The sequence below is a fragment of the Cryptococcus neoformans genome, chromosome 4 (genome assembly GCF_000149385.1).
Source record: "Cryptococcus neoformans var. neoformans B-3501A chromosome 4, whole genome shotgun sequence".
Lineage (NCBI taxonomy): Eukaryota > Fungi > Basidiomycota > Tremellomycetes > Tremellales > Cryptococcaceae > Cryptococcus > Cryptococcus deneoformans.
This window is the reverse complement of record NC_009180.1, coordinates 418,891-446,881: the sequence shown is the minus strand read 5'-3', so window position 1 is coordinate 446,881 and position 27,991 is coordinate 418,891. Positions and strand designations below refer to the sequence as shown.

General features: G+C 49.3%; 11 protein-coding genes across 11 annotated transcripts; 3 read left to right on the top strand and 8 right to left on the bottom strand.

Moving 5' to 3' along the window:
* Positions 1 to 41: 41 nt before the first annotated feature.
* CNBD1460 (hypothetical protein) lies at positions 42 to 4,299 on the bottom strand (the record flags this gene model as incomplete). Its single annotated transcript, XM_771005.1, has 4 exons — positions 42 to 1,836; positions 1,898 to 2,119; positions 2,173 to 2,344; positions 2,427 to 4,299. 4 exons carry the CDS (start codon positions 4,297 to 4,299, stop codon positions 42 to 44), a joined length of 4,062 nt encoding a protein of 1,353 aa, XP_776098.1.
* An 874-nt stretch (positions 4,300 to 5,173) lies between these two features.
* CNBD1450 (hypothetical protein) lies at positions 5,174 to 9,271 on the bottom strand (the record flags this gene model as incomplete). The annotated part of the gene is made up of 12 exons (XM_771004.1): positions 5,174 to 5,628; positions 5,694 to 5,753; positions 5,800 to 5,874; positions 5,923 to 6,103; positions 6,153 to 6,258; positions 6,311 to 6,524; positions 6,572 to 6,635; positions 6,681 to 7,001; positions 7,049 to 7,619; positions 7,666 to 8,514; positions 8,562 to 8,888; positions 8,943 to 9,271. The coding sequence occupies 12 exons, from the start codon at positions 9,269 to 9,271 to the stop codon at positions 5,174 to 5,176; spliced, it is 3,552 nt and encodes a 1,183-aa protein (XP_776097.1).
* A 383-nt stretch (positions 9,272 to 9,654) lies between these two features.
* CNBD1440 (hypothetical protein) lies at positions 9,655 to 11,467 on the bottom strand (the record flags this gene model as incomplete). The annotated part of the gene is made up of 9 exons (XM_771003.1): positions 9,655 to 9,857; positions 9,907 to 10,149; positions 10,203 to 10,229; positions 10,283 to 10,374; positions 10,432 to 10,573; positions 10,624 to 10,667; positions 10,717 to 10,970; positions 11,032 to 11,272; positions 11,331 to 11,467. 9 exons carry the CDS (start codon positions 11,465 to 11,467, stop codon positions 9,655 to 9,657), a joined length of 1,383 nt encoding a protein of 460 aa, XP_776096.1.
* Positions 11,468 to 11,756: 289 nt separating this feature from the next.
* On the top strand, positions 11,757 to 12,178 carry CNBD1430 (hypothetical protein; the record flags this gene model as incomplete). The annotated part of the gene is made up of 3 exons (XM_771002.1): positions 11,757 to 11,900; positions 11,977 to 12,077; positions 12,130 to 12,178. The coding sequence occupies 3 exons, from the start codon at positions 11,757 to 11,759 to the stop codon at positions 12,176 to 12,178; spliced, it is 294 nt and encodes a 97-aa protein (XP_776095.1).
* A 145-nt stretch (positions 12,179 to 12,323) lies between these two features.
* On the bottom strand, positions 12,324 to 14,249 carry CNBD1420 (hypothetical protein; the record flags this gene model as incomplete). The annotated part of the gene is made up of 13 exons (XM_771001.1): positions 12,324 to 12,550; positions 12,615 to 12,716; positions 12,778 to 12,804; positions 12,861 to 12,872; positions 12,927 to 13,111; positions 13,176 to 13,315; positions 13,364 to 13,479; positions 13,538 to 13,595; positions 13,652 to 13,689; positions 13,747 to 13,803; positions 13,860 to 13,881; positions 13,949 to 14,043; positions 14,099 to 14,249. The coding sequence occupies 13 exons, from the start codon at positions 14,247 to 14,249 to the stop codon at positions 12,324 to 12,326; spliced, it is 1,230 nt and encodes a 409-aa protein (XP_776094.1).
* A 195-nt stretch (positions 14,250 to 14,444) lies between these two features.
* Positions 14,445 to 15,485, top strand: CNBD1410 (hypothetical protein; the record flags this gene model as incomplete). Its single annotated transcript, XM_771000.1, has 3 exons — positions 14,445 to 14,589; positions 14,644 to 15,323; positions 15,384 to 15,485. 3 exons carry the CDS (start codon positions 14,445 to 14,447, stop codon positions 15,483 to 15,485), a joined length of 927 nt encoding a protein of 308 aa, XP_776093.1.
* A 27-nt stretch (positions 15,486 to 15,512) lies between these two features.
* Positions 15,513 to 17,321, bottom strand: CNBD1400 (hypothetical protein; the record flags this gene model as incomplete). The annotated part of the gene is made up of 7 exons (XM_770999.1): positions 15,513 to 15,909; positions 15,972 to 16,437; positions 16,486 to 16,568; positions 16,622 to 16,714; positions 16,776 to 16,913; positions 16,969 to 17,152; positions 17,201 to 17,321. 7 exons carry the CDS (start codon positions 17,319 to 17,321, stop codon positions 15,513 to 15,515), a joined length of 1,482 nt encoding a protein of 493 aa, XP_776092.1.
* Positions 17,322 to 18,140: 819 nt separating this feature from the next.
* CNBD1390 (hypothetical protein) lies at positions 18,141 to 20,663 on the bottom strand (the record flags this gene model as incomplete). The annotated part of the gene is made up of 18 exons (XM_770998.1): positions 18,141 to 18,484; positions 18,537 to 18,633; positions 18,685 to 18,742; positions 18,794 to 18,878; positions 18,927 to 19,000; positions 19,060 to 19,065; positions 19,130 to 19,236; positions 19,288 to 19,428; positions 19,478 to 19,530; positions 19,588 to 19,682; positions 19,744 to 19,837; positions 19,897 to 19,924; positions 19,974 to 20,016; positions 20,071 to 20,116; positions 20,165 to 20,218; positions 20,275 to 20,320; positions 20,373 to 20,385; positions 20,440 to 20,663. The coding sequence occupies 18 exons, from the start codon at positions 20,661 to 20,663 to the stop codon at positions 18,141 to 18,143; spliced, it is 1,608 nt and encodes a 535-aa protein (XP_776091.1).
* A 1,681-nt stretch (positions 20,664 to 22,344) lies between these two features.
* Positions 22,345 to 25,182, bottom strand: CNBD1380 (hypothetical protein; the record flags this gene model as incomplete). Its single annotated transcript, XM_770997.1, has 5 exons — positions 22,345 to 22,933; positions 23,003 to 23,216; positions 23,283 to 23,597; positions 23,653 to 23,959; positions 24,166 to 25,182. The coding sequence occupies 5 exons, from the start codon at positions 25,180 to 25,182 to the stop codon at positions 22,345 to 22,347; spliced, it is 2,442 nt and encodes an 813-aa protein (XP_776090.1).
* A 349-nt stretch (positions 25,183 to 25,531) lies between these two features.
* On the top strand, positions 25,532 to 25,947 carry CNBD1370 (hypothetical protein; the record flags this gene model as incomplete). Its single annotated transcript, XM_770996.1, has 2 exons — positions 25,532 to 25,782; positions 25,845 to 25,947. The coding sequence occupies 2 exons, from the start codon at positions 25,532 to 25,534 to the stop codon at positions 25,945 to 25,947; spliced, it is 354 nt and encodes a 117-aa protein (XP_776089.1).
* Positions 25,948 to 26,301: 354 nt separating this feature from the next.
* Positions 26,302 to 27,689, bottom strand: CNBD1360 (hypothetical protein; the record flags this gene model as incomplete). Its single annotated transcript, XM_770995.1, has 7 exons — positions 26,302 to 26,546; positions 26,607 to 26,621; positions 26,676 to 26,761; positions 26,823 to 27,021; positions 27,101 to 27,206; positions 27,278 to 27,345; positions 27,473 to 27,689. The coding sequence occupies 7 exons, from the start codon at positions 27,687 to 27,689 to the stop codon at positions 26,302 to 26,304; spliced, it is 936 nt and encodes a 311-aa protein (XP_776088.1).
* Between the last annotated feature and the right edge of the window lie 302 nt (positions 27,690 to 27,991).

Here is a 27,991-nt window from a genome sequence, read left to right as displayed (position 1 = left end):
ACTGAGTCATGACCTGACTACAGAAGATGCTACTGCTGCTGCTATTGCTGCTGCTGCTGTTGTTGTAATTGTAATTGTAACTGCAGTTGCTGCTGTTGTTGATGCTGAGGAGAGAAAAGTCCCTGCGAATATCCGCCACCACCCACATGTCCCTGGACCAGACCACTACCGGCTGTGCCACCCATTCCTCCACCAATCACACTTCCTACAGCGCCTACACCACCAAAAGACGAACCTATCCCGCCGAATGAAGGTTGTCTCTGACCAAGAACATTCACTCCCGCACCGGGGGAAAGCGATAATCCGGGTGGCGGACCTGGCCTTTCTGCGACTGTTGGCATACTTCCTGGCGCACCCCAACTTGGCGCGGGCGTCGGATCTCCAGATCCCCATATGGACGGGGAAGCGGACCATCGACCCGACCCGGGTGCGGCAGTGGGCATGTCCCAAGATGTTGTCGGTCTACGTTGCTGGGGTTGAACAATTTCATCGTCAGCTCCGAGAGCAGCTGAACCTAGAACTCGATCAGGCGGAGGAGGTGATGTGGAGCGGAGAACGTTCGGTCCTGATGTCTGTCCATCTGAAAATGATGGACGTCCGATTGGGCCCAGATTAGGGGGTGCGATGGGTGCAGGCGGAGTAGGGCGGTAATCGTCAGGTGTAACCGACCCAGAGATGAGAGAACCCATTTCACCTGCACTGGAAACACTGCGAGTCACAGGCACACCGATGGGAGCTGTAGGAGAAAACGCGTCATCCGCCATTGAAGGGATACGACCTGAGGGCTTGACTGGAGGGAATCCCACACCGATGGGAGCTGTGCGCAAATTGTGGTCAAACCCTGGCGGGCTCGGATCGGTGAATCCTCTTGAAGGCGGGTTAGGCGAGATTGAAGAGCCATTTGCACGAGGAGGGGAATAGGCAGGCGACCCAGTGGGATAAGCGGGCCGGAGGCCCGGAGGACCGAAGCTTTGAGCCAAAGGCATCCTAGAGAAGCTGGCAACACCAACAGGAGGAACAGGCTGAGGATAATATGCCGTGGGAGTTTTCTGCATGGATCGTCCTGGAGTGGCATTGGTGATCGGACGAGCGGCTCCTTTAACAGGCGACAATTGAGGGACAGGAGGTGCGGACTGTGGAGTAGAACCCTTTGAGGGCGACTTGAGGCCCAAAGTCGCCAAAACCGGCGCAGTTGCAGCAACAGGAATTACCCGAGCAGCGGAAATCCGCTCAGCAGCTGCTTTGTCGGCAGTGTTCTTTTCAGCTTTAGCAGCACGTTCCCGTTGAGCTTGTTGAGCAGCAATAATTTTTGCTTGCTCGACCGCTTCTCGCTCTTTTCTGGCTGCCTCCTCTTTCCTGACTTTTTCCATCCGCGAGGCCTCGAGTCTCTCTTGACGGATTTTCTCAGCCTTTTCCTTGGCTTCTTTCGCCAGTCTATCCCTTTCAGCCTTTTCAAGCGTCTCCTTCGCAATCCTTTCCTTTTCTGCTTTTTCCTTTGCAGCCTTAATTTCGCGTTCTTTCCTCTCCTTCTCCTTCAGCTCATTCTCTCTCGCTTCTCGCTCTTTCTTGGCCTTCTCCTCGCGTTCGCGTTTTTTCTTTGCAGCCTCTTCTTCCCTTTCTTTCTCCTCCTGTTGCCTTCTCTTACGTTCCAGCGCTTGGCGTTGTGCTTCTTCCTGAGCAGCGCGCTTCACAGCTTCGCGTCGAACACGTTCTTCATCCTGTCTTCGCATGCGCTCTCGCTCTGCTTCTTCTTTACGGAGCTTGGCTTGCCTTTTTTCCTCTTCCAGGGCCGCTTCGCGAGCAAGGCGTTCCTCCTCGGCTTTTTGCTTTTGCGCCCTAAGTTTGACACCGTCAGCACTTGCAAGCCAAACGACAACTCATCAAGAGAGACACTTACTTCTTCTTGTCCTTCTTTTTCTGTGCCTCCTTGGCTTTCTTCTCTTCTTTAGCACGCTTTGAATCCTCTTCTTCCTCCAGTTCGCGAAGCAACTGTTCTTCGCGCTGCTTGGCGACCCGCTCGCGATAAGCTTGCAGTACACGCTGTTCAAACATTCGCGCGGCAAAAATCTGGAACATTCGTTTACCTTCTTCTGCGCGCTCTTTCTCCGTCATAGGCTCGCTGTGATACCAATTAGTATCGTGTCATCGAAAACACCAATGAATATTACTTACTCCCGACTCTCATCATCATCCTCCTCTTCCTCTTCCTCATCTGTTTCTTCCTGCATATCCCTTAAATTTTGCTCTTCCCTTACAGATCTCCGGATAGCCAGTTGCTCCATCATTTCCAAGAATTTAGTTCCATCGTTCTTGAGCATATCATCCGCAATGGTGAGTATACCTCCTGGGCACAAGCGGTAAAAAGAACACCAGATGAAACTTAGCGTAAGCCCCCCTCGAGAGAGTTTAAAAGAGACAGAACTTACCTTTGATTGTCGCAAGGTTAGATCCAAAAGATAGGAAATCATCGCCACCTTCAGACCGGGGAGGAGCTTTCACAGGAGGCCGCCGAGGCTGTTGACGATGAGTGATAGGCGGTGGAGGAGGAGGTTCATCAATCTCATCCCCTACATCAGCCTCGTCTGTTCCGATATCATCATCGTCCAATTCATCATCGTCCGCATAATCGTCATCGTCATCATACTCTTCGCTTTCCTCGCCATCAAGATCGTCTGGATCATGATCATGCAGTTCCGGCGCTCGATGATCATATTGGGTAACGGTACCACTGGCGTCCACCTCAACGCTTCCTGGGAAAGGGCCGGCACCACTTGGGGGTGGACGAAGACCGTTAGCGGCGACTCGCTGTTCGGCTGCGTATGAACGAAGCTCATCGTAATACTGTTCGTATAACTGATCGAGCTCCATCTCGATGTTAACCTTTTTCCTGCCACAAACTGCACAGCCACAAGAATGTCGATGCTGCTCCTTCATCTTTTTTAACACCGCATCTTTTTCTATACGTAACAAATCCCGACGCTCAGCTTCTGACAATCCAAGCCAGAATACCCTAATATTTTCTCGGTCTTCAGCTGAAGACTGGGTCCATATCTTGGCAGGAGGCGCTGTGGCAGGCGATTTGCCCTTGGGAGCAGGCTTGGCAGTCGATGGATGGTTGTGGCTGTGACCTGCGTGTGCGTTGTGTGGCGGGGCTGCACTGGCGGGTGCTTTGCCGGCGGCACGAGCTGATCGAGCAGGGGGATTAGCAGGAGGGTTGGTTCCCATGGGCTGCTTGCCCGCTGCACGGGAACTGGGAGGCGTAGGAGTAGGCGCAGAAGCAGGTGCGGGAGGCGGAAGAGGATTAAGTGAGGGCGGTTGTTGAGAGAGAGGTTGGGGTTGATGTGTAGGAAGCTGAGGTTGGGGTACAGGCGCGGGCGCACGAGGAATCTTTGAAAGAGTAGAAGGAGGTGGAAGGGGAGGAAGGGGAGCGGGAGGTTCTACTGGGGCAGATAGAGAAGCTGCGTTGGCTCCCTTCTTCTTCTTCTTCTTGTTTTTCTTCTTGGGCGCATCACCATTTGCCGCAGGATGCCCCTGGTCCTCTTCGATCTCCTCTTCATCATCGTACTCTTCTTCTCTCGTATCAGGATGACGATGGAATCCGAATTCCTCTCCTATGGTCTGCTGAGGTGAGGGAAACGACCTGGCATTGGCATTTATCCCAGGCATGAGATTTGCACTCATTCCGTGGCCTAAGCCCATCCCTTGGCTAGCGGCTTGTACTATTTGCTGTGCCATCTGGTACATTGTCCTTTGGCTTGAAGTAGTACCTGGCGTGCTCTGACTTATGGAACCCGTAAACGGCACGGCATCACGGATGAACTGTCGGATATGCGGCGGCAATGAAGACCAATAGGCATCGTCTGATCCAAATTCCGGGTCTGCCATCCTCTTGTAAAGCTCGTTGGCAGCGGAGATAAGATCGTCGTGGGTGATGTTGAACGGAGCTGACAAACCGGCGAGCTGACTGCCGTTTTGAAGCGAAAGATTATAATCGATAGAATAGGAGCCAGGGAAGTCGCCTTGGTTGAGCGGCACGTCGACTTGATCGTAGTATGCAGTATCGTCGTATTGAACGTCAATGGGATACGAGCCCGGACCTGGGAAGTTGAAGAACGCGGGGTCAAGGGGATCTGGGACGGAGGCGGGGGGGAGAGGAGGAACAGAGGCAGGTGTTTGAGAGGACGTCTGTGGTGCTGACTGTGGCTGAGGATTCTGAGACTGCTTTGCTGCCTTCTTTGCGCGCTTTTTCGCTGCCGACTTTGAGAGGCCGGTGGGTGGCTGCTGCGACTTGGAGGACATAAGATTGGACTGAATTCGGATCAGCTTCTACCCATCTCTCTGCTGCTGGTCGTCCGTCGTCGCATCGACAAGCATTTCGCATCTCGCTCGCCGCCACTCCTGATCTACTCACCTCGTCGAGCCTGCGGCGATGCCTGAGGACTGCCGCGTTATGTGTGCTGTGTCGCCGTCGCCGCTCTCTCCACGGCTGTCTCTTGGAGTGGTATGAACGATGGTGTTGTGCTTGGAGCTTCTTTCGTTGTTTCTTTCGTCCTTCCTTCCTTCGTCCTTCCTACCTCGACCAGCTCTACAACCACCGGGCCTCAACGCCTCCCCATACAGACCGCAAAATGCCGCGGTGTTTTGCCCCGTGTGGCATGCGACGGAAGCAAATGGCGGCCACGATCTTTGTTCTTCGTTGTTCTTTCGTGACTCGCTTCTCAGCGGCAAACCATAATAAAGACGAGTAAATAAATAATCAGTTGCACAAAGGGTCCTGTCCATCATATTAAGCGGCTGCTTCTACTGCACTTCCTTCTCCAAATGGAAATGCAGCAGCTGTATGTACAGTTCACAGTTAGATGCTGCGTCACTGTTAATAATCAGCTGTCTGCACAGTGACCCATTTTTTGTCTCTTTTTTGTGGCTGTTTAATGACATGTATAATAATGGCCTGATGACCTTCAAGTATAGTCTAAAAGACGGTACCTTGCATAATAAGATTGCTTCCATAAAATTCTCTTCGGAGATAGTAATAGTGGAAATCAATTGTCGTGACAGACAATGCAGGTTCTCATGCAGGTTGACAATCCATTGTCCGTCGTGCTCTGGAGCAGATATAATACGAAAGCAAAAGAGAAAAGAGAGGCAATAATAAACTCGTGCATCATCATTACTACCGTCTTAATGGACTGGGGCTGTTCTGAGATGCCCATTGCGGCAGCCCCAATTTCGTAGGAGGCGGAGGGGTAGCCATTCTTGACTTAACCACTGCACGAGCCACCGTCTGATCACCATTCGATAATGGAGGAAAACTAACCGGCGATAACTGCTGTTCCGCCATCATGTTTCCAGCACTGCTTGGGGGTTTGAAGGCCAACTTTTTCCCTTCAGCAAAAATGTCCTCCATCACAATCTCAAACGCTTCTTCACTTTCCGAGGCGTAATCCATCCATAACTTGCAAAGTAGCAGGGCGAAGTGTGCGTCTTCGATAGAATCATGGGAGTTTGTTTGAATGTCTTGATGTAGGAGATACCATGCAAGGAATCGAAGAGAGAGTTTACGCTGACTTCCTGGCAAGGTGTAGATCAGGACAGTGTCCATGACTTGTTCAGGTGGGACGAAGATGTCTGCCAGTTAAAGATGATCAGCAATAAAAAGAAAAAGGCCAGGGCAACTGGTTTGAGCCACGTACTAATGGTTCTAAAATCTTTCGATAAACCGTGGCCGACAAAGATGCATCCAAGGTCCACCACTGCATTGATCAGCTTTTCCTCCATCAATCAGGAAAGAATACTCACGCAATCTTAACTTCTTGTAGGCAACCTTGAGAGGCACAAGAGTATGCGGTGAGTTGTTCGGGTCCAAATCCCCCGCTACAGATCGTGAGCGGCAAGCAGTCGCTACAAGTACGTTGGACTTACCCTTGATACCACTGAATTCGGTAAGATAGTCCACCACAGCCTCACTCGTGTGAATATAATCGTCAATAAATGGCTTCCCTTCCATTTCCCCTTCTCCTCGCAAGACTGACACCCGCGCCAAAGACATATGTGACGGTCGAAGAATATTCTTGGTACCGTCCGATCGGAACTCCATTTCTTCCTGTCTCACTTGTTAGCGATACTACAAGCACGCAAGGAGATTGGCGTACTTGCTGGAGAGCCACAAATTCGGCGTCGATAGCAACGAGGGTCCCTCTTTTTGGCATCTCCTCCCGTTGTAATATCTTGTGTTTAATCATGTCTTGCTTGCGGTTCCTGAACACCTATTTAGCTTACTCTTTCTACATTTGGTGATAAAGCGGCTCACCAAGCGATAGACACATCTTTGAATAATATCTCTCTGTCAAGCTCCTTGGGCAACACTTCTAAATTCAGCAGCTCTTCCGCATTCTCCCTTTCGAGGATGATCACAGCTGGCACCTTCCATTGGTCGGGGAAAGAAAGAACTTCGTCCTCCGAGACTGGTCGGACGAGGAAATCATTGAACATGATCCATGCCGAGGAGCCGTCTTTTGATGGCACTGTTTCAAGTCAGTTAAGTCACACTGAGCTAATGCAAGACACATACTTTTGACGAAAGACACAAGATGAGCTACAGCGTCTGGTGATTCTTGTATTTGTACCACCATCGACTACACTTGTTTTAGCGAGATCTTGTCCATTTATGTTCCACTCACCCGAATGGAATACTTGACCCCTTCCTCCTGGCCATTCTCAAGCTTCCCTACTTCTCTAATTGTTACCCTCTTCGGTAAGAACCTCCTCACGCCATCTTTTTCCTTTACGTCTTTCTTGTCTTTCCAGAAGCCATATACGTCAGAGTTAGTCACCATCGCGTTAACTGAAAGCACTGGAGGAAGCGGATGCCCAGAGGAAGGCGAGAGGCTACGCCGAGAATCAAGAGGGGCAAAGGCTTTGCATGAGGAGCAGATGGCCTTGGTGGTCGAATCTCGAATGAGAGAGGAGCGTAGGATATCCGAGAACGAAAGTCGAGGATTCTGTCAAGGATTAAGCGTCAATCCTGCGGAAGCTAAGAAAGACTTACCATTTTCTTCGGATATACCAAGTCAACAACATGCAAAGTTGAGTCTCTAGATGAAACAAATCCGCAATGTCTGCAAGTATTGGTGGTTTTAATTTTGACACCTAGCACCTGGTCGATTGCAGACGGTCCATCATTCATTGATAACCCATCCAGTCCAGAAGTCTTCTGAGGAAAAGGGCGAAGGTGGAAGGTTTCACCGTCGACAATGGATTCAGTACTGAACGTAGATAGGAGCCATCGGTTGAAATTCTGTATGAGAGAACCGTATGGTGCGGTCGATTTGCTGTTGGTGTTCTCGTCCATTAAACCTAGAGCGTAGGCCTGGCTGGTGGCGCTAAAAGCTCTTGAAAAGTTGCTTGCCTGACAATTCCTTCCTTTCGCGTCTTCTAGCATTCTGAATAAGAAGCCCGCCTCACACAAGAGACAATGTTCCTTTTTACAGTCAACACAGATGTGAGCAGTAGCAATGGCTCGTAGGGGAAGTGTGTAGTGAAGAGCTTGGAGGAGAGAGTTGGTGTACGAGTTGAGAATATCTGTTTCCAGTCCAGAGTAATTTGTGCGGTTATAGAACCTGTGTCGCGTCAGTATTGCCTCGAAAGTAGTTGACCGGAGCTCACTCAAAGTCAAAATCCTCGATTCCAAATTTGGAATATTTGATCTCCACCTTTCTATAATATTTCGGGACCTCCCCATCGTTAAGCTCCTCCTCTATCTCCTCTTTGTCTTTGTAGGTCCCCTTTTTATCCTTCTCGCTTCTGAACCTGGGCCCGCTATCTCTCCTCCCCTTTCCTCTAGCTCGGCCTTCAGCACCAGGAACAGCACGTAAGACGTATCGTTTACCTCTCAGCTCTTTTGGATTCGGCGCGTACCCCACAAAGTCTACCATCTTCATAGACGAGAGGACAGGCTGAGGGATGGTGGCCGGAGGATTAAATAAGGGAGAAGTGGACGTAGCATAGCACTCCGATGGAAATTGTGAAAGTAGTGCTTCATTATAGTATGGCATTCCCACAAGATTCAAGGGGGTGCTTTCTTCCCATGCAATTGTCGGTAAAGGATCAACTTGATCGGGCCATTCCGGTTTAACCCCATCGTACCCATTGAAAGGAGGTAGGACAATTGACCCATTCTCATCAACCGCTGCGTTCTCCCCCGTCTCATTCGTGGTCCAGACGTGCAATTGCCCATCCCCATCGCCAAATGCAAGGTAGTCCCCTCGAGAACTAAGAGCCATGGAGGTAATGTACGAGCTGACATCAAGTTGCTGAAAGACGGTAGCGGATGGACCGAGCGACATGTCAATTGTTTGAAGCATGCCTTGCTGTGAAGAGACAACTATATGCGAGGAGGAAGAAGGATGTAGCAAGACGAAAGCCGGGCCGGATGAAAAGGAGATAGGAGGAAGAGGTCGTAGAGCTCGGACGTCATACAGACGAATCAGAGGATCGGGTAGAGGATGCCCTTGCCTGAGAATGACGGTTAGTATTGACCTTGATGACTTGATGATACATACATGTGTGTCCAACCCCAAGTAGCGACGATATTGCCTTGAACATCCGCCCCACTCAATCCGCCGGTGTGGGCCTGTACTGGACTTATATTCTGCGCAGCTTTAAAGCCTGTTCTAGGGTCGAGCACGGTGACTTGACCAGACAAGCCCGCGGCTAGGACGGTTCGATGTAATGGGGCAAGTTTGACCACAGGGCTGGAGTTCTCTATGCTCCTCACCACTTCACCTCGGGCAGTGTTGGCGAGAAGAAGTGAGCCAGAACCGCCAGTGATGAGTTCGTGAGAGTTGGTGGGATTGGGAGACATCGTTCGGAGGGAGCGCGTCACATCACTGTGCGGTAGTTAGTGGATAATCGATAGTCATGCACGCCAATGTCAAGCGCACCTGACAATCCATTTGGGCGCTCCTCCTCTCTTCCGTCCTCCGATACCACCTTCTGTTAAAGTCCAAACATCTCTGTCTGTAACCCTGACCTCCCTCACAGCACTCACGCCTTGCGCGCTAAACCCTCCGCCTCCGATCTTGCATCCATGGGCGGGGAAGTGTACATTCCTAGCAAGAGTTAGAGGAGAACATAGTGCCGAGACGATTCCGGAGGATGCGCCGACCCAGAGGACATCGGAAAAGGGATCGAGAGTGAGGGATGTCGGGATGGGTTTGGGGTCGAGGGCTGTCGGTGGGAGGGGCAGGAGATGGAGAGGGTTATAGTTCATCGCTGCGTATCCCGGAGGGCATGGGCGAGGGAAGTATGCGTGTTGCCTGCGTCGCGATGAACTGCTTTCGAGGCAACAAGGATGGATGGATCCAAGGACACGAGTAACTTCTCGAGTCTACGTGCGGGCGTAGACGAGAAAAGACCCGCACCGCGTCGCTGCTCACCGCTGGTGTCAACAACATACGAGTAGTAGTAAATCAATGAAATAATAATCGCTACATAACGTCAAAATCATTGGACAGGTCTGGTATGTCACTGAAGATAGCATCAGATGAGACTGTGCATCGACAGTCCACCTCGCTCCCACCATGCATACCGCGTAATTTATTGAGCTTCAGACGTAATTTCTATGGACATCGGCATACCCATCTGAGTCCCTCTTTAGAGGTCCTTTTTCCCTTCCACTTCTCCCTTATTACTCTCAAATCTTTCCATCGCAGAGAGTCTCTCAGGAAGTGTCGGGTGGGAGTGATGGTACATGGAGTACAACCAGTCACTATGAGGGGAAGACAAATTGGTGACATGCAGCTTGATCAGCGCTGAGGCAAGGTCTGGCTTTTTGCCAAGGTTGACCGCGAACTCATCTACAAAAGCGTCAGCTTCCCATCAAGCCAGCAACCTTGACAACCTCACCAGCCTGGTACTCGTACTTCCTGGTCTGAGCATGCATCAGAAACTTGACAAATGCGTCGGTAGGTTCCAGAACGAGTTGGAAAAGGATAAAACCAATGCAGAATGGCTGGGGGGCAGCAATGGCCAACTCAGGGTTGAAACCAAAGGCAGCATACAGAGACTGATTGTTGATGAACACAGAGAAGACGAGAAGAGTGAGGAAGAGGTGAATTTGAGTACCGAAAAGGAGTTTGGTGGGATGAGCTGTGAAAGCATAAGAGAACTGTTGAAAGGCAGATTAAAAAAGAAACACTCACAGTAGTACCAATGACCAAGCTCGTGGCCTTGGGGGAAAACTATCAATAATAACATTTACAACATTCGGTTAAGGACTTACCGAGAACAGCGACAACCTCATCTGTAGTGCTGTCCTTGATCAATGTATCATAAATAACGATGTGTTTGGACCAAGGAAGACCGTAGAAGTAACTAAGCCAGGATATTTACGTGTCAGTTGAACTGAAACTGGCCATTTTTTTTGCTTACGCGTTAGAATGCGAGCTCCTCTTGCTGCCGTCAATAACGTATAAATGTTTCAGAGGAAATCCCAGCTGGCTCGCGAGGGCTTCAACCTTGGTACGGAGCTCACCCGCGGGAAGGGGAGCTAGCTTATTGAACAATGGTTGGACTATGCAAGTTTTTAGGGACGTGTGCTTCGTATACATTGAGGATACTCACTAAATGTGGGGTAGATAATTTGGAGGGTCAATTGCACACAGACCCTGCAATGCTATTAATTACCATCGTCGACTCTGCTAGAAACTGACTTACAGGAACAGCATCAACCAGGGCACAAAGCTCTTTCCAGAAAGTTCAATGATCTTGAGGAACCCAGCCAAGACAGGGAGACCTAAGAGGGCAAACAGAAGATAGCTTTTCAAGGTGTCCATCACCCAAAGAGTTCTAGTTGACTTGTTGAAACCATGCTTTTCTTCGAGCACAAAAGTCTGGTAGTATGACCAGGGAAGGCCGGGAATGGCGGTAGAGAGGGTGAGGATTGTGATCCATACGAGAGACCGCACGATCTACCCTTTCATTAGCGATGAAATATAACATACAACAATGATTTTCATGATAAGTACCCACAATCCAGTTGGGACCCAGACCCAATAGATTAGTGAACCTGCCTGCGACGTCCCACAATTTGGAATATGCTCCTGACTTGATCATAATCCAGCCGAGAATCTGGTTAAACACAAGTTGGAGGAGTTGAAACCTTGTTTTATCTCGACTATAAGTTTGAGCTTTCCGGAATGTATCGCCTTCAAGGTGAGCCTTGAGGGCCGGAGGAGGAGCTGGTCGGTCATAACATGGAAGCTGACGACGCCTGGTTTCCACGATCACTTAGCTTAGAAGATATACAGTACATAAAACCTCAAACTTACAGGATATACACCTCAAATGCCGTCTGCAGCCAAGTGGAGAGAACAACGATAAATCGATAATCGATCGCACGATTATCTGCCAGGTGGGCGAGGTGAGATATAACTCCGTCTAGGAGGGCAACAGGAGAGCGAGTCATAGTGAGTTCCTGATGCTAACAAATTCCAGATCTATGATATCTAGGATAATAACCAGTCGAAGATCTTCACAATTTTGCCGTCTGCGGACCAGACGGACGATTGCTAATGTGGTTGGCGATGTCGTTGAAGCCCTTTTTGTTCTCCAGCAGCGCCCCTTTCCGGAACTTATGACGTGGAAGAAGCATACGGAGTCAATCCACTCGCCGCTTCAAGTAAAAATATTCCGAAAGTGGATCATTCGAAACATTTCCAGCCCTTGCTTGAACAGCAACAACAACTTCAATAACCATGGCCCAAGGAGCAGGAAAATCGATCAAGGCGAAGGGAAAGTCAGGTGGATCCCAGAGGAAGAATACCGGAAAGACAAAACCCGGAAAGCGTGAAGTTGCGCCGAAGGATAGGCAAAGGGTACTGGAGAGGTCCCAAAAGAAGGTAAATTTGTGTTGGTTGTCACTCTACAAATGGCAGGACTCCCAAGTAGAGATATCATTACTGATCGAAGACATAGCAACTTTCAAGCAAAATCAACAATTCTATTGAGAAGCAGATGGTACAAGCTGCCTCTGTGGGTAAGCTCTCCATCATGCGCAATGTTGGGGAACTCGAGAGGTAAGTCCGGCTACATGAGCTTCCGACCATCTGTTGATTTAGTTCCTAACAGCGGCGAGGGCAAAGATGGTAAAGCCAAGGGTAAGGGCAAGAGCAGATAAGTAAGGTGGCTCGATTTTTTAGGTAGGCGCATTTTGTTTTAAAACATCAAACCAGGTACTAAATAGTTTGCAGAGTTAACACATCTGTATGATATTGTTGTACGCCTTGTAACCTAATTCTAATCTAATTCGAACTATTATTTCTCTATTTAACCTCGGTGCTACATTTTCCGATTTCCATTCCAACCCTTACAAAGGTCTCCAACTGTTTCTTGCTATTTTCAACGAGATCCTTGTCAAATTCTACTCCGGCTGATTTTGGAAAGACTGTGATGGTAGTGGATCCGCCATACTGAAACCAGCCTAGCTCTTCACCTTTGCAGACCTTATCACCCGGTTTCTTGGACCATCCGATGGAGCCCACAAGCATTGCTATACCGCAAATCATGTTTCAGTATGGATACTGAGGATAACAACAATATGAACGAGAACGCACCGCCTATAGCGACAAACGCAATGGGAACAGTTTCTCGACCGGATCCAAGGTTGGCATGGATAAGCATAATAGAACGCTTGTTCAAAGTGAAGACATTGAGATCTAAATATTTGAAATGAACAAATCATCTAAGAGTCAAGCGCGCAAGGCCACCAGAACACACCTTCATTGATAGCTTGAGGATTCACAGCTAGTTTTATAGGGTTCATGTCATGCAAACTTGCCTAAAAATTGTAGCCGACTTACTGTACAGTTCTCCTAGAATAATCCGCCATCAACTTTCTTCCACAAGTGACCAAGTTGAAAACGCACCATCGATATCTTTGATAGCAACAATCATACCTTCCACGGGTGAATGGAACCTATGATAATCTTGTGGGGCCAACCTATGGATTGAGAGAGCGGCTTCACGATCATCCTGTACTGCTTTGAATGTCATGTCTGCGACATCCTTCCCAGTCAAGAGGTTCGGAAGCGTGAATTGCTGCCCCTTGATCCTTTATCACGTTATCGATCATAATTTAGCCTAGCAAAACCACCTTTCAGACTGAAGTTACATACCAGAACTTCTTAGCTTGGTCGACTGTCTGGTACACTGTCAACCGACAGTCCGCAGCGGAGACAATAATGGTTGGGTCTCCCACGGAGGTGATTGGTCGGGCGCTGGCGATCAGACGACGGGAAAAGAATGAGTTGAATGTCTGGGGATAATTGTTATCACCACTCGCGCGGAGTACAAAACAGCTTACTGGGTACTGGCTCAAATCTTTCACTAAAAGCTCGTCAAGAGGCAATTCATATGTTCTAATGAATGACCTTATATGTTCCTCTACGTCGGGTCCAGTCTGATCATACGTCTGCCCCTCTACTTAGTATTCAGTATACGTAGATAAACTGCATATTAGATTATGACACAAACTCACGCTTGATGGACTTTTCTCGCAAAAGCTTTTCAACAGATGCGTATGACATGTAGCTGTTCTAGACGAGAAATTAGCAGTGCCAGGTATTTGTATTGCGTGCTGGACAAGGCTCACACCTGAAACAAACAGGAGATGCATACCGACGCGCACATCTGCCTTTCGTTATTATGTGCGGCTTGGGTAAGCATATAGCGGTTGTGGGGGCTTACAGATCGGCATTGTTTCAAAGAATTTCTTCCCAGTCATACGATCGATCACGTAATTGCCTACAGATGCTATGTTAGGTTGGTAGGAATGGAGGAGGACAAGGAGACAAGCTTACCCATATGCTCCATGGCAAACAGCTGAACAAGTACGTTAAGGGCATCAGAGCTACATTAATACAGACGATATCTATCCGATCGGACGTACATGATCTAAAGTCTCCTCGGAGGGGAAGAACTTTGCTATCCAATGTTTAGCCTCAGGACCATGGGAATGAACGGCGTCCGATCTAAGCTCGCTTGCTTTACAATATATTAGAATTTTCCTGCCATTTATGTATACTAGATGTTTGCGTACGAGCAAGCTGATCTTTCCGAGCGCCCCTAACAGCTTTCGAATTGGACACGATATGGTCGAGCGAGTCCTCGAGTGGTTTGCCGAGCTCTTCAGGAAGAGCTTGGACAGGATGAGGAGATTCCTGAGTTGAAGGGTCTGATATGGGGTCCATCGCAAATAGGGCTGTCTGCTGAATAAATGTACTTGTACGCTACAGGGAGGAAAGGTATACGCATAAGAGTGCGTGCGGCTGATAAGAGTGGGAAAGTGGGTGATAATCTCTTTGTGACGTCATGGATGTAAAGTGGGTGTCCGAGTAAGGGAAGGAGGGTAGTTATTATGATTATTTACGCAATTATTCTTTGGGATGAGCAGTTATAGAACTTGCACAACCATGGCCACCGCAGGCCCCAGTAGACGCCCCGATGGCAGAACGCCTGCCCAGCTTAGGCCTTTGCATCTGTCCATTGGTGAGCTCGATCGTGCAGACGGCTCGGCTCGCTTCGCTTTCGGTATGTCTCTTCTTGTATACCTCCTCCGCAGACTGCTGAACACATGCCTCGTAGGGTCAAATGCCGTCCTTGCAAGCTGCTCTGGTCCTATAGAGGTCCGCCTCCGTGAAGAACTCCCAGACAAAGCCACTTTTGAAGTAAATCATCGCCCTCTCGAGGGCGTTGGTGCAACTCCTTCCCGAGCTCTTGTCACCACCCTTGAAACTATTTTCCCTCCCATCTTATCATTAGAAAAGCACCCGAGATCCCTTGTTCAGCTTGTAGTGCAGAGCTTAGTGCCATCTACAGGTAGGGTTGTGTACGGGTCTGTCTTTGGGGCGGAAGGGGTGGGAGCAGAGCAGAACACATGGCCGGCGACGGATAAGGACGATTACGCCTATATCCCAGAAAGTAGAAAAGATGCAGCTAGGATATCTCCTGCAGCGGGGTATACTTTTACTGCTCGAGCCGCCTCTATCAACGCTTCGACATTAGCACTCCTCTCCGCGGGTACAATATCGATCTTAGCACTTCCCGTCGCTGTAGCCCTCGTGGTGACTACCAAAGGGAGAGTGATGTTGGATCCAGAAGCCGATGAGGAGAAGCAGGCAAAGGCGAGACTCGGGTTCGGCTGGGCCTGGGGTGCAGTATTTGGGACGGCCAATGAAGAGAACAATATGGGAGTTGCTGGGCAGAACGACGGTGGGGCAGAACTTGTTTGGATCGAAAGTGAAGGTAGCTTCACTAGGCAGGAAGTGAGTATTTCATATTTTTTTTTTCAAGCAAGACTTGAGCACTGATGATGAGCACCTCAGTGGTCGGAAGCGCTGCAAATGTCCAAAACGGCCTCAAAGGCAATCCTTGAATTCATTCGAATCCAACTTGACGCTCATCTTAGTTCACATCAACTCTCATAGACTTCGTATTTTAATGCATTGTGTACACTATAATGACTGCGTTTTATTCCATTCTTCTATGACCTTCCCCAATTTGAAGACCAGATTTTCCATACCCCACTGTCCAGTGATGGCGACACCTATTGGCCACCCATCGGGACCTTTACCGGCCGGAACAGACATGGCGGGCAAGCCTGCAAGTGAGGCGGGAACGTTGAGCAGATCCTGGATATAGGTCGCCTCTGTTTGATCACTGTCTTCCCCGGTAGGATTAATTTTGGGTGCTGTGCAGATTGCTGTGGGGTGAATAATGAAGTCTACCGCATCCGGTGAAGGTAAAGCCGGCGAAGGAGATAAAGGGTGGGGAATCCGGAAAATTGCTTGAAAGTCCTTTTTCAGGCAGCGACGAATGTACAGTGCTTTCAAGTACGTGTTGTTAAATTCACTTGCCGCCGATAATCAGTCAATATCGTATTGTTAGTCAGACAGTGGCAAAAAAGCTCTCACTCTGCACTTAAAACATGGGTTCCTGCCAAAATTCTCTTCTTCACCTCTATCCCAAACCCTTCGCTTCTGATCCTGATCCTTCTCTGAATCCCACTCTCTTCCGTTCTCTTTCCCACTGTCTTCTCAGCTTGCCCTGCAAACCAACTCCCGCCATATCTTCCCAGATTGCTAGACGCTTCGGCACTTGCGAGGACATAGTACGCAGGCAAAGTTTTAGGAAGAGATGGTAATGACACTGGGTGAAGAGTTGCTCCAAGCGACTGTAGGTGTGAGAGGAGAGAACGAGGTGTGTTTATGTACGGAGGAGGTAGTGAAGCTTGCCTGGGTACCCCGATGCGACAGCCAGATAGAGGGCCAGCTGTTGTAGGCAGGATAGCAAGGTGGGCCTTCAGGATGGAAAGGGCCTGGGAGCGTGAACGGGTAGATGCACATGTCATATCGTTATCATCTGGATGTGATATGACGTCTGCAAACCATGAGTAATGGAATGTGGACGAGGAGGATGAGAACTCACTGAACACTCGTTCAACGGCGTCGACTTCTCTCGCTAGTACACCAACGCAATCTAAAGAGTCGCCGTACGCTACTACGCCTCTCCTACATATCGTTAAATCCTGAAGTCAGATTAACAAAGGCAGGGAGATACATACCGGCTGATGAGCCCATATGACGGTCTAAGGCCGACCACACCACAATAACTAGCTGGCAAACGCACTGAACCACCCGTGTCTGTCCCGAGAGCTCTTCAGGGATGGAGAGGTTAGTTTCGGTGATTGAAGGACATATCAAGACATATATGCTCACGCGTAACAGCTGCCTTCTGCTACAGCAGCCGCTGATCCGCCTGAACTTCCGCCGGCTGACCGAGGTGGCTCTTCAGGTGACGGTGAAGCCGGGTTATATACCGGAGAATAATATGGGGGTAAATTGGTAGTCAACGAGCTGACGTAAATTTGATGAATAATCAATACCTGTTCAAGTCCATCTCATTACTCACCCCATACCAAACTCATCCATCTTCGTCATCCCAACTATTTGCGCCCCCGCTGCTACAAGACTCGAAACGCATGTAGCATCAAAAGGCGGCTTGTAATCTTTTAATGCCACAGAGGAGCATGTGGTAGGTGCATATGAATAAGATATATTCTCTTTAAGGGCAATAGTCATTCCTGACAGTGGGCCTAATAGGGGTTCAGATCGTAGAGACAAGAAGAAAAAACAGGACATACCGTCCGCTTTGACAGTCGGAGATGGGTCCATCCATGAGTAAGGTGTAGGAGCTGTTGCTGATGTACGTGGAACTGCTGTATGGCGTACGGCGGCTTGGTTAAAACGTATGGTTGCTCGCATGGCCGAAGAGGAGCAATTGTAGGTAATATTGAGCGTAACTGAGACTCGAAATCACATTACAGATTCACAGATTCCGTCATAACAACCTCATTCATCGATTGATACCACATCCGTCGGGCAAATATTTTGATCCCGTCCGAAGCGACAGAGGAAACGGGGGCCGATGAGTCAGATCGCCGAGTCTAAATATATTGTAACGGTGCAGCCAGCGTCCCAGCAATCGATCAAATTGAGGAATGGATCAAGCATTCGTTAAATTATTCTCCCAAAGCTTGTCCTAAAACCATCCTATATGTGGCTCGCAGATGCCCTCAAGCCTTTTGGTGACTCTTCACTCGCTACTAGTCAAAACCCGCTATACATATTCCACTCGCTGTGGTTTCTTCTTGTATTGTGGTGGTTGGCCTCTTCTACGAGGAGGAGGGAGTCTGTCGGCGGCCAACTATGAAGGAAGGCTTACCTATGCTGACCTTTTGAACTCTGTTTCTCGGTGGACTCTACTACTGAAACCGATGTTGTGCAACCCAGTTAAAGAGACACTGTCGCTGGTTTAATGATAGCTGACAGCCATTATTGGAACATCAGAAGCTTCGATGACTGAATCAATCATCAGTACTCGGTACAGGCAGGATCTGCATTGCATTATCTGCTTTACAATTGCTGAGAGTCGGATCATCATTACATCCGGAAATCCAATAATGTTGATTTTTTTTTCTCATGAGATACGTAACACCACACTATATATGTATACAAAGCTACCTACAATCTGATCTTTTCTCGATTCCTATCATAACCATTCGAAAATTCCTGCCGACCCCCTTACAACCAGTATCTAAACGCCGGGTGATCGTCGCCCAGTTCAACAACTTCAGCCCGAGTCATCCCCTCCAATCCCCACTTTTGCTGATATGCCGGGTCATCATATTCTTGAACTTCATCGGGAAGAGGAGCGGGGCCATACTTTTCATCCCTCCTCCTATTCTCCCGTTTATTCATGATGTACAAGAGAAGCGCCATAGAGCCATTCAAAAGGCAGAACGCCATAGCCGTAGCATGTCCAGGTTGGAAACGGGGGGCATCCTTGTTGCGATATGCCTGAGAGGAGACGATACCACCAGAGTTACCAGCGGAGAAGACGAGACCCATGCAGATGGCTTTCTTATCTAAATCATATATCAGCGCAATGACCCTGGCAGTGACGCGAGTGATACACACAGTGATTACCCCAAGTGTTACCGGTCCATGCAATTGTGGTGGCGATAAGAGGGCCGGCAGCGGCAGACGACACGTACACGGCAAAGTATAATGCACCCTGAATTTTACTTAATTATGCTTCTTTCCTTGGAGCAATGACTCTGCTTACAGGGTATCGAATAGGAATAGTCAAGAGAAGTAGATAGCCAATAGCACCAATAAGTGACCTGGGACACAGTCAATTCGTCTCTTCGATTCACACTAGAGCATGGTCTCACCATCCCATAAGGAAGAACCCTCGTCTTTTGAATTTATCACTGAGAAATGCAGTCGTCATTGTTGTGATGAACATCAATACATAGGCTTCGAGATCGTCAGCTTATTTCCACCAGGGACAATGTAGAGACGTACGTGGAACACTTAGAAGAAGCGATTGAGAGACAGTGAATTCACCGAGATAAGCGATGATAGTGGGAGTGAAGAGGCTAAATGATCCGTTTTAGTAAAAAAATCTGCATAAACCATCACTGATGAGTAGACATACGATCCACTATATGCAAACCGTATTCATCAGTCAATCAATCAAAAAAAATTCACCTATGAGCGGTACTCACCTGTAAAGGGGTTCCGCCGCACCGATGTACATCAACATCAGACAATATGTCTTCCAGTCCGTAAAAGCCTTCTTGACAATTCTCTTATTATAGCTTCCTTCAGAAGCCTGACCCATGTTAGCCAAAATTCTTTCCTACATGATTGATACATGGTTCACCAAACCTTGTTCAGCCTTCAGTCGCATGAGGACCATTTCTTTTTCCAAAGGTGTAAGGAACCTGGCTCGGTCTGGCCAGTCATAGATCATCCAAAAGCTAGCAACAGCTACGATGAGGGTAAGAAGGCCCTCAATAATGAACTATCAGGAATCATTAGTCATTTTCTTTGATTCGTAGTGAAAAACTTACGATCCATGACCATCCTTGTTTCCCCCCGACTCCATCCATTTTACTTAGGCCATCTACAGCATGTCAGTGTTCTGCTAGCTCTACGTTTTCTCCACTACAGCCCGACTTACACCCAAGGATGCCACCGAAAGCGCCAGCCATCACAGCACCGCCAAAGAAGAAGGCGCATCGCCTATTGATCTCGTCACGCTTATACCAACCGGTCCTTGTGGGATCAATTAGTGCCTGCTTAATCCTCTTCCAGATAATAATCGAAGAAGACTTACAAGTAAAAGTTGAGACCCGGGAACAAACCGGCTTCGAAAAGACCGAGACAAAATCGCAGAGCAAGTAACTGTCCATAATTTGTGACGAGGCCCACTGCCGTAGCGTATGCGGTCAGAACCTTGCAACAGCGAGACACAAGCAGAAAAACATACTCGTGGTCTGGAAGATGGCCCAACAGACCTATGAAACGATATCAGTAGACAGTCAGCATTAGGGTGGAAGGACTGACCATTGTGAATGGAATCCATCTTGAAGGACGGAGCTTCTTGAGCCTGGGGTAAAGTGAGTTTCAGTTCCGGCTAAGGAAGTTCCTCACAAAGGCTTACAAAAGATTGCTAGGTACTTCAAAAGCTACATAAGGAACAAAGAAGACTATCCAAAAGTTAGCAAGAGTATCGAGATCAGAACCAGGGAGCTCACTCATAGATGCGGTGGAGTATTGTAAGGAAGTAAGATTGAGTTGTTCAGTCATTCCTAGGGCCTTGTGAGCTTGCAAGTTTCGAAAGAGGTCCTAAAGAGGACGGACGCACCGACAAGCTTTGCGGCACCGACGTTGACACGATCAATGAAACTCAGCTGCCAAGCTGTTAGCATCCACCATAGCATCACATAATACCTTGAAATTCACCAAGTACAGTAATCTGGTTATGGATTTCGGTCAGTCCAGTACCCCTTGCTGATGGAAGGTTACATACGTCATCCAAGGGATCAGCTTCAAGTCCATCTTCCACAGCAGCTGCTTTTCCATGGCCTGAAATTCTTCGCGGCTCATTGCTGCGATCTGCTCTGCCGCTGCATGTTTATGATCGGGCATAGTATCTGGCATATCTGCATCGGACGTGTTGGCAACAAAGCGATTGCTGTCAACAGAGGTCCGACTGGTGGTCGCCAACAATTTCTCTGGGTCTGACCAGGACATTTTTGGTGATCGGTCTGTACGTTCTTCCCGGGAGGGCTTTGAGGTTATTAGTACCAAGGGTGTAAATATGAGTGAAGTCAATCAGGTTGGGAGGGGAGTAATGGCGAGAAATGGGGAGAGGATGCATATTATATGATGCGCGGGAGCGGGGAACCGGACTCTCATGAGAGATTAGGACCGACTCAAGTCGGAGTCTATTCTGTTAAGAATGTGACTTGTGGGATCGGCTGGGCGAGGGTGACGGAGTTGCCGGTGGATTTAAATTGCGGGGGAGAGTGATCTGATGGTCCGTGATCGGTTGTCAGACGGCGCAAACCAGAAGGCAGAAACCAGAAACTAAAATCCAGAAATGTGCACCACGCGGTCACAGAAGACGTGGGGGACCACGGGTTCCCGCATCCGTTCCTGGACTAACCCTCCATTTCATAGCAGCCGAAGAACGTACTGGGCTCGACAGAAGCCGTCGGGGCACATTGCCGCTCACTGCCGGACGGCTTGTGTTGATCCTACTGTCGGCACGGAAAACCAAGCAACCAGGAATAGACAACAAGTAGAAATAATTAATATCCTTTTCTAACCCAGCTTTTGCAATAACACGTCATATTGTTAACGACGGCGGCCGTCTCCGCCCCCGTCGCCGAAATTATTTATGTAAAGCAGCAGGAAGCATTTTGGAACATTTCTATCTCTTCTCTTCTTCTTTTGTTTTTCTATCCAGTTTTCATTCAGCAGCCAAAGTATAAGCAAGCGCCTTCGTTGCAACACATCCCACCCATAGGAGATGCAAAATTTCTTTATCCCTTGACTTTCTTTCCAGACCTCACTATCTTTTCTTCACCATACCCCACACCCATACGCATTTGCCTAGCCGCTCTCATCTCCTCACGAGAGCGTGCTTACTAGCCGTAATGGAATATCAACGCTTTAGGTCTAGACAACCTGTGTTCACTTTCCGTCTTCTTCTATTTCGAAAGTCTTGGAAGGAGGCATCAGGAAGGTGAGCCGGCGCTTCGCCGTTCCACCCTTGATAAACCAGACTATGTGGAGTATCGAGGACTAAACTGCGCTGACACATCTCTCTGTATATTCTCAAGTTTTTTACGTAGATTTCAGTCCGTATGATGTGCGCGATGGATGTGATCTATCATTTTACCGTCTTTGGTCTTTTCCCAACTTGTCCATCGTATCTCAGATTACTCATAACAGAAACATTATTTGTTTCTTCTTGTTGCAGGTTGTATTCAAAAAAAATTGGTTTGTGTGTAAGGTAAGGCATTCATTGCTCATAAACAGCTCCTGTATAGTAGTTGGCCTATAATCCATCAATGCCATCGAAAGCTATACTAACTACTACCGGTTATACACCGACTGCGATGATCAGCTTGAACCTGAACAAAAGGATGGGAGCAAAGGCCGTATGATATAGTCATTTTCGAGTGGGGGCTATTTACCAAAGCTGTCTTGACCTCCCTTAAGAGCTGTGATTGGACAGAGTGGACGGCGTCTTGCCCGGTAATGAAATAACTGCTGTGCAAAGCAATATGCAAAATCCCTATGATATGATGATATAGATTTATGATATTTTACAGCACGAAGCGTGCGTGCGTGGGTCGAATAACATTGGTGATCTTCGACAGCAAATCTCGACTCTTAAACTCGAGTCATATAATCTACAACGTATCTACAGGCCGTCTTCCTTTTTAAGTCTGACCCTGTTTCCGGCATCGAATCCTTCCTGTCCATTTCCTGATACAGGCACTCGCCCTTTTCGCCTCTCCAAAGCGCCCAGCCCACTCCCTACACCACGATGCCAGACTCTCTGCTCTTCGGCCGTGCCCAGCATGGCTATCATGGTCTCCACAAACCATTCTGCCTTTTTTATATAATGTACCACCACCGTTCCTCCTCGTTCCTCTTCATCGCCCAAGAATCTCTCTATCCTAGTCGGCCTTGAGGAGTATAGTCGATCGATCTTTTGACGAAGAGACTCTGTGGGAGAAAATGCTTGCTGGACTTTGCGACTCGATGAGGATAGCTCATCTTCATTTAATCTGGAGAGAGGAGAGCCTTCGACAAGAGCTTCTACTTGCTCGGCCGCAGACATGTCGGTGGAAAGCGGTCGGTAGGCGGTTCCGAATTTGGAGACGGTGGAATAAGCGTCGGCCGCTCCTGGCCCGCCGCGCTGGGCAAGAGTCAAAGGTGAAAGTCCAGTTTGATTTTCTACGCGGACTTGTTCGACTGTGGAAGGATACAGAAAACCGTGTGAGTAACTGTTCTCGATGTCAGCGCAAGTCGTCGAGTGCAAGAAAAGAAAGAAAAGAAAAAATCTGGACACTTACACGGTACCAGCTTTGGGGTGGTCATATATCCAACATCTGTCCGTCGACCAGACAATCTCCTCCTTTTGGGGATGCATCCCTATCCACTTGGCAACAAGCTTATCTTCCTTGCCTTTGGTGAGAGTTTTGAGCGCTGGGGAGGCAGCAATGTACTCGACCAAATCAAAAGACAGAGCATAGCATTCACCCGCCATGAATTTGTTTTTCACCAGATCTACACATTTACGTTTATTGTAAGCTTACACCATCTTTTTTCCGTACGGAGGGATGCACAACTCACAGCCCCAGTAGGTTTTCATCCTCGGCACTACCCTTAGCCTTCTCTCCAGCTCTCCAAGCATAATGAACGAATCCTCATCTGCTTTTACAACATATTGCGGCTTCTTTTCACCTCGCCAAACAGGGGCGTGCAAATTTCCTCCTTGCGCAGCTTCGATTGCCGTGCCAGAATTGGCATAGTCAGAGTCGGATCGGGGATGGGATGGATATTCCCAGTCCGGTACAGATGCATTTTCGGCAGCCCAAGAGAAAAACGCGTGCGTTTTGCCATTGTTCATATTTTCATCAATGTCCAGTAGCAGAATGTCATTGAATGCTGCAATTTGTTAGCGCGTTATTCCTCCTTTTAAACAGAGCGCCTAGGAATTCACCTTCCATTTCGAGCTGGACAGCCTTCTCATAACGTTTCCTAGGTCTTCCCATCACGAATTTGATTCTCACTCCTTCCGTCCCCTTTCGACGACTTCGCCAATGACTCGCATAGCTTTGCCGTATCATATGCCGACGCTCGAGACCGGCATCTGTGGTAAAGACACCGAGGAGTACGCCTACAGGTTCGAGCGCCGCATCAAGATCCGCTTGCGGCATGTCCGCTGTCCATAGCGGAGATGTATGGGGTTTGTAAGGCCATGCGGGGTGATCAGGAGAGAGAGGTGAGAGGGTGAGTTTGGTATGAGGCTGGTCGGAGGGGTATTGCAGAGAATAGAGAGATGGGTAGGTGGTCGTGCAGTATTGACGCCATGGTAATGCTTCTTTATCTGGGTTGAGGATGTGCTTTATGGTAAACGTTAGTGTGATTGCAAAGACTGCAAAGAAGATAAGGAAGAGGCTCTGCGACGAGTTAGCGGTGTTGCAATAGGCAAGAAGAAAAAAGATGAACGCACAATGCTCCACGGTTCTGTGGGTATAAAGGCTATAACCCTGGCTAGCCATTTTGACCCAAGGATCTTTACATCTCCTCTTCGCCTTACCCCTTGACCCATCAATCTCTCCCTCTCTCGATCGCTCCTCTTGCTCAGCCCTCCTCGTTTCGGCAGTTCAGGCTTAGACTGCACCCCAAGCCATTCAAAGATCCATCCCCACCGTCTCGTCCCAGTCAACCTCCCCGAGCTGAGTCGCATGATGCGGGGTGCTGTAGGCGCATTTATCTTTGGGGATATGGACCCTGCTGCGCGAGAAAACCATGAACGGGGATGGTACGACGGTCCGGCCGCTGAGCCATAGGGACCTGTATCATCGTCTTCGGCTGAGCTCCTGCTGGCCGATCGGCCTGCCGGCCAAACACGGGACGAGGACGTCGAGATTGAAGTCCTCGGACTGGAGCTCGAGCCGGGCGCAGACGAAGACGCGGGAACGATGCCAGTAGAGACTGTGATCTGTTCGGCGCTGCTGTCCACTCTGGGCGCAGGACGAGGGGACGGCGCGCGCGAGACGGAGGGCGTGACGAACGGCGAGGACGCGACGGAGAGAGGAAGGATGTTGTTTGGGTCTCGGGGAAGCGGGTGGAGACTGGAAGCGGCAGGGAGAAGCGGCGGCGTGAGGTCGATCGGATGGGCGACCGGGGTGGTCTCGTGCTCGCTCACGTCGGGCGCGGGGGAGGACGAAGGTTCACCGTGCTTTGTCCAGCCGTTCATCCTCCAGTCCGAGGCGGTGCTGTTTTTCGGTGCGAGCCGTGGCTGGTGGTCTAGCGATGCGGCGCGGGACTTTGGCGAGGAGACGGAGTGGCGCCTGCGTGTGATGCCGATGTGGCCGTTCTCGTTGGTGGGCGTGAGGGGGGTGTATGCGTCGGTGGAGGTGGAGTGCGAGAAGGAGCGCTCGGGCAGTTTGATCGAAAGGGCGTGGCGCACGGGCGGCAGCGGAGGGCTCGTCGCGGGGGCGTTTGAGGCGGCGTGGAAAGGCATCGCGGGCGAGCCAAGACCGGGCGGGAGGAGGGCGTGCAAGAAACACAGAAGCCAAATCAGATCCCGTGCCAGGCGAGAGGGCAGCGCTGCGATCTTGCCCTGCGTCCGCTGCGATCGGTGTTTCCTTGCGCCCCGCGTGCGCCCTCTGCGCCCGCGCCCCACGCTACCGCGCACTGACCGCTGCCCGCCCAGGCAGCGTGCGCCCTGTACATGTCGCTCCCCACGGCCCGCACCATACGCATTGTTTACTGCGCAAAATTTTGCTTCCTTCAGTCACCGTGCCTGTGATCTCATCGCTTCCAATCTTAGCAGCTAAAGTAATCAGCGCATCAACCTTCCATCCCCTGCCATGTCCAGGACGCCGCCGTCCTCTCCCATACGGCCTCTCTCGCCCCTCAGCCCCATATCCCCATGGCCGTCCGTGCCGTCTGCAGACGAGTGTGCGAATTCCGCCTCTGACACGCACGGCGAAGTCCTTCCCAACGCCACAGACGTCTACGCGAGTATCGCCATCCTGGGAACTTATTTGTCCTTCGGGCTATACCTGTTCTGGGCCGTCGTTCCCCCCAATTGGGAATGGACAGGATGGCTCCCAGACAGGTAAGTGGCTTGGCATGGTGCTGGACTCAGGGTGCTTGACTTGAACTGATTTCCATGCACAGAGAATGGACTGTTATTGTGCCTTGCTGGCTGATGGTGGTCGTCCTCCTCGTCTACTGGACGTATGCGGCCCTGATCATCTACAATGCCCCGCCATCTGAATAACGTTGGATTGTCTGTTGCATTGCGAGTGAGTGTAGCGTATCAGGGCCAAATAGCTGAAATGCAGTCTTCGTCTTCAGACCATGCTCTTTGGAATGCTGGGACGGTAGATTGCGGATCACCCACGGGAGATACGGTCTAAAGTCACAAAGACCTTGCATCTCTGGAAATGCGTGTGGATCCCGGTACGAAAGTATCAGCTACTGTCTCGCTTCCTTCCATCTCTGGCGAACTGCAGGGGGAAACATAATGATGAAAGCCTCGAGTTGTCATCCTCAAAAGTAATTATTGCATTGATATCATTGCATTGGAATGTTTCAATCTCTTTTATACCTGCATGCATCCACCAATTAGTCATCAACGAGACTGCCCATCCAATAAGCCCCTCCTCTCCTCCTCTGTCCCTCTCTCTTTGCGACCCCAAAACGTAATCTTCTTCAACCCGTCCCAAATCCTTTCCCCAACCGCATCTCTCCATCTGTATAACAGTGGAGCCTTTGAGTGCAGTTTGTCAGGGCGCAGGCGGGCACGAGAGTCAACAAGGGTGGCGAGGCAGAAAAAGAGGGCAAGGAGTGTGCAGAGCGCCGAGGACGCCGAAATCACTGTGAAAGGTTAGTTTAGGCAGATGTGGGCGTCTCGAGTAAACTGAATGGGCTACGAACTGAACATGATGATCACTACATTGAAGGTTAGCTGGATGCACCATCGCATCGGAAAAAGCAGTCACTCACTTTGCAATCTCGCAGCCTGTTCGACCGATTTCCCACCAACGATCGCACCGGTCATCATACCAGGCAAGCTCACCAATCCAATAACACTACCAGTCCACATTGTGCTTAGCATTTTTTTTTCACTAATATGTAGCAGCTAGACCTTACCTGAGCTGGTTCACAGTGGGTAACAATGCCATCTTGAGAGCCTCCACAGCCACCGGTTGGCAAGCTTCGAATCTGCTCGCGCCCATCGCTAGGTAGGTCTCTATTCGGTCCTTATTCTCTGCAAACTCTTTGTGGACACTGTTGACGGCCAGACCAACGGCGGAGATGGCATTACCGAGAATCATACCAATGATGGGGACTGTATAGATCAAGATCAGCCGTGTTGAATCCCCCCCCCCCCGCCCAACATAGAAGGCGGATAGACAAAATGCACGTACTGTATTGATCTGGTTTCCAGAACGGATGTTGCGCCATGGCAAAATTAGTACCGAGTATAGAGACTGGGACTGTACCGCTCATCATTGCCGCAAGGATGAGTGGGAACTACCGTACAGTTGTGTCCACTATAAGCCTCTACATCACGCCGGTTTCCTGATACGTAGGATTTGACGTACCATGTTCGAGAATCGTCTTTTGGCCTTGTTATACGTGGCCTCGGTAGCAGCCAGGACATTGAGCAGAACTAGAAAAGGAAAAAGACATTCGTTTCTTCAGCGTTATCCTTCTCCACCGTACCCGACTTTTTTTTTGATTTCGGCTTGCAAGGGAAAAACGTTCCCCCCGTGACCCATTTGACTTGATCAACTCACCGGCAATACCAACGACCCCCCAGATATTATTACTTGCAAATACCTTGTCCAACACCAACCCCATAACGGACAGCTGGATTATACATCTCACAGCAGCGATTAGAAGAGAGCTGGCGATGCCGAGGCCGAGGACGATGGAGAGGACCGAATCGAATATGACAAAGAGAAGGCCTATAAAGACATTTGTCCATGTTAGGTGGGGCGAAGAGTCTATCATGGTGGTATCTTGCTTCTTGCTTCTTGGAGAAGGATTAAAAGAAAGTGAAAGGCGTTTAAAGTTTCCGACTGCAATAATAATCTCGTAGCGTAGAGTGTTCCGCTTTGCCTCGCTCATCTCGCATCTCACGTCTCGTTTCTATGACGTCGTTTGGACTTGACTCACCTCCACTTTATGCTAGGAGGATGATTATCATTCATCATAAAGAGGAGGAGTAATAAAAGAAGAGAGATGGAAGAAAACTATTGCTAAACCAATAGAGAGAACTGGCAAAGGATTCAGTCACTACATGCATATACATA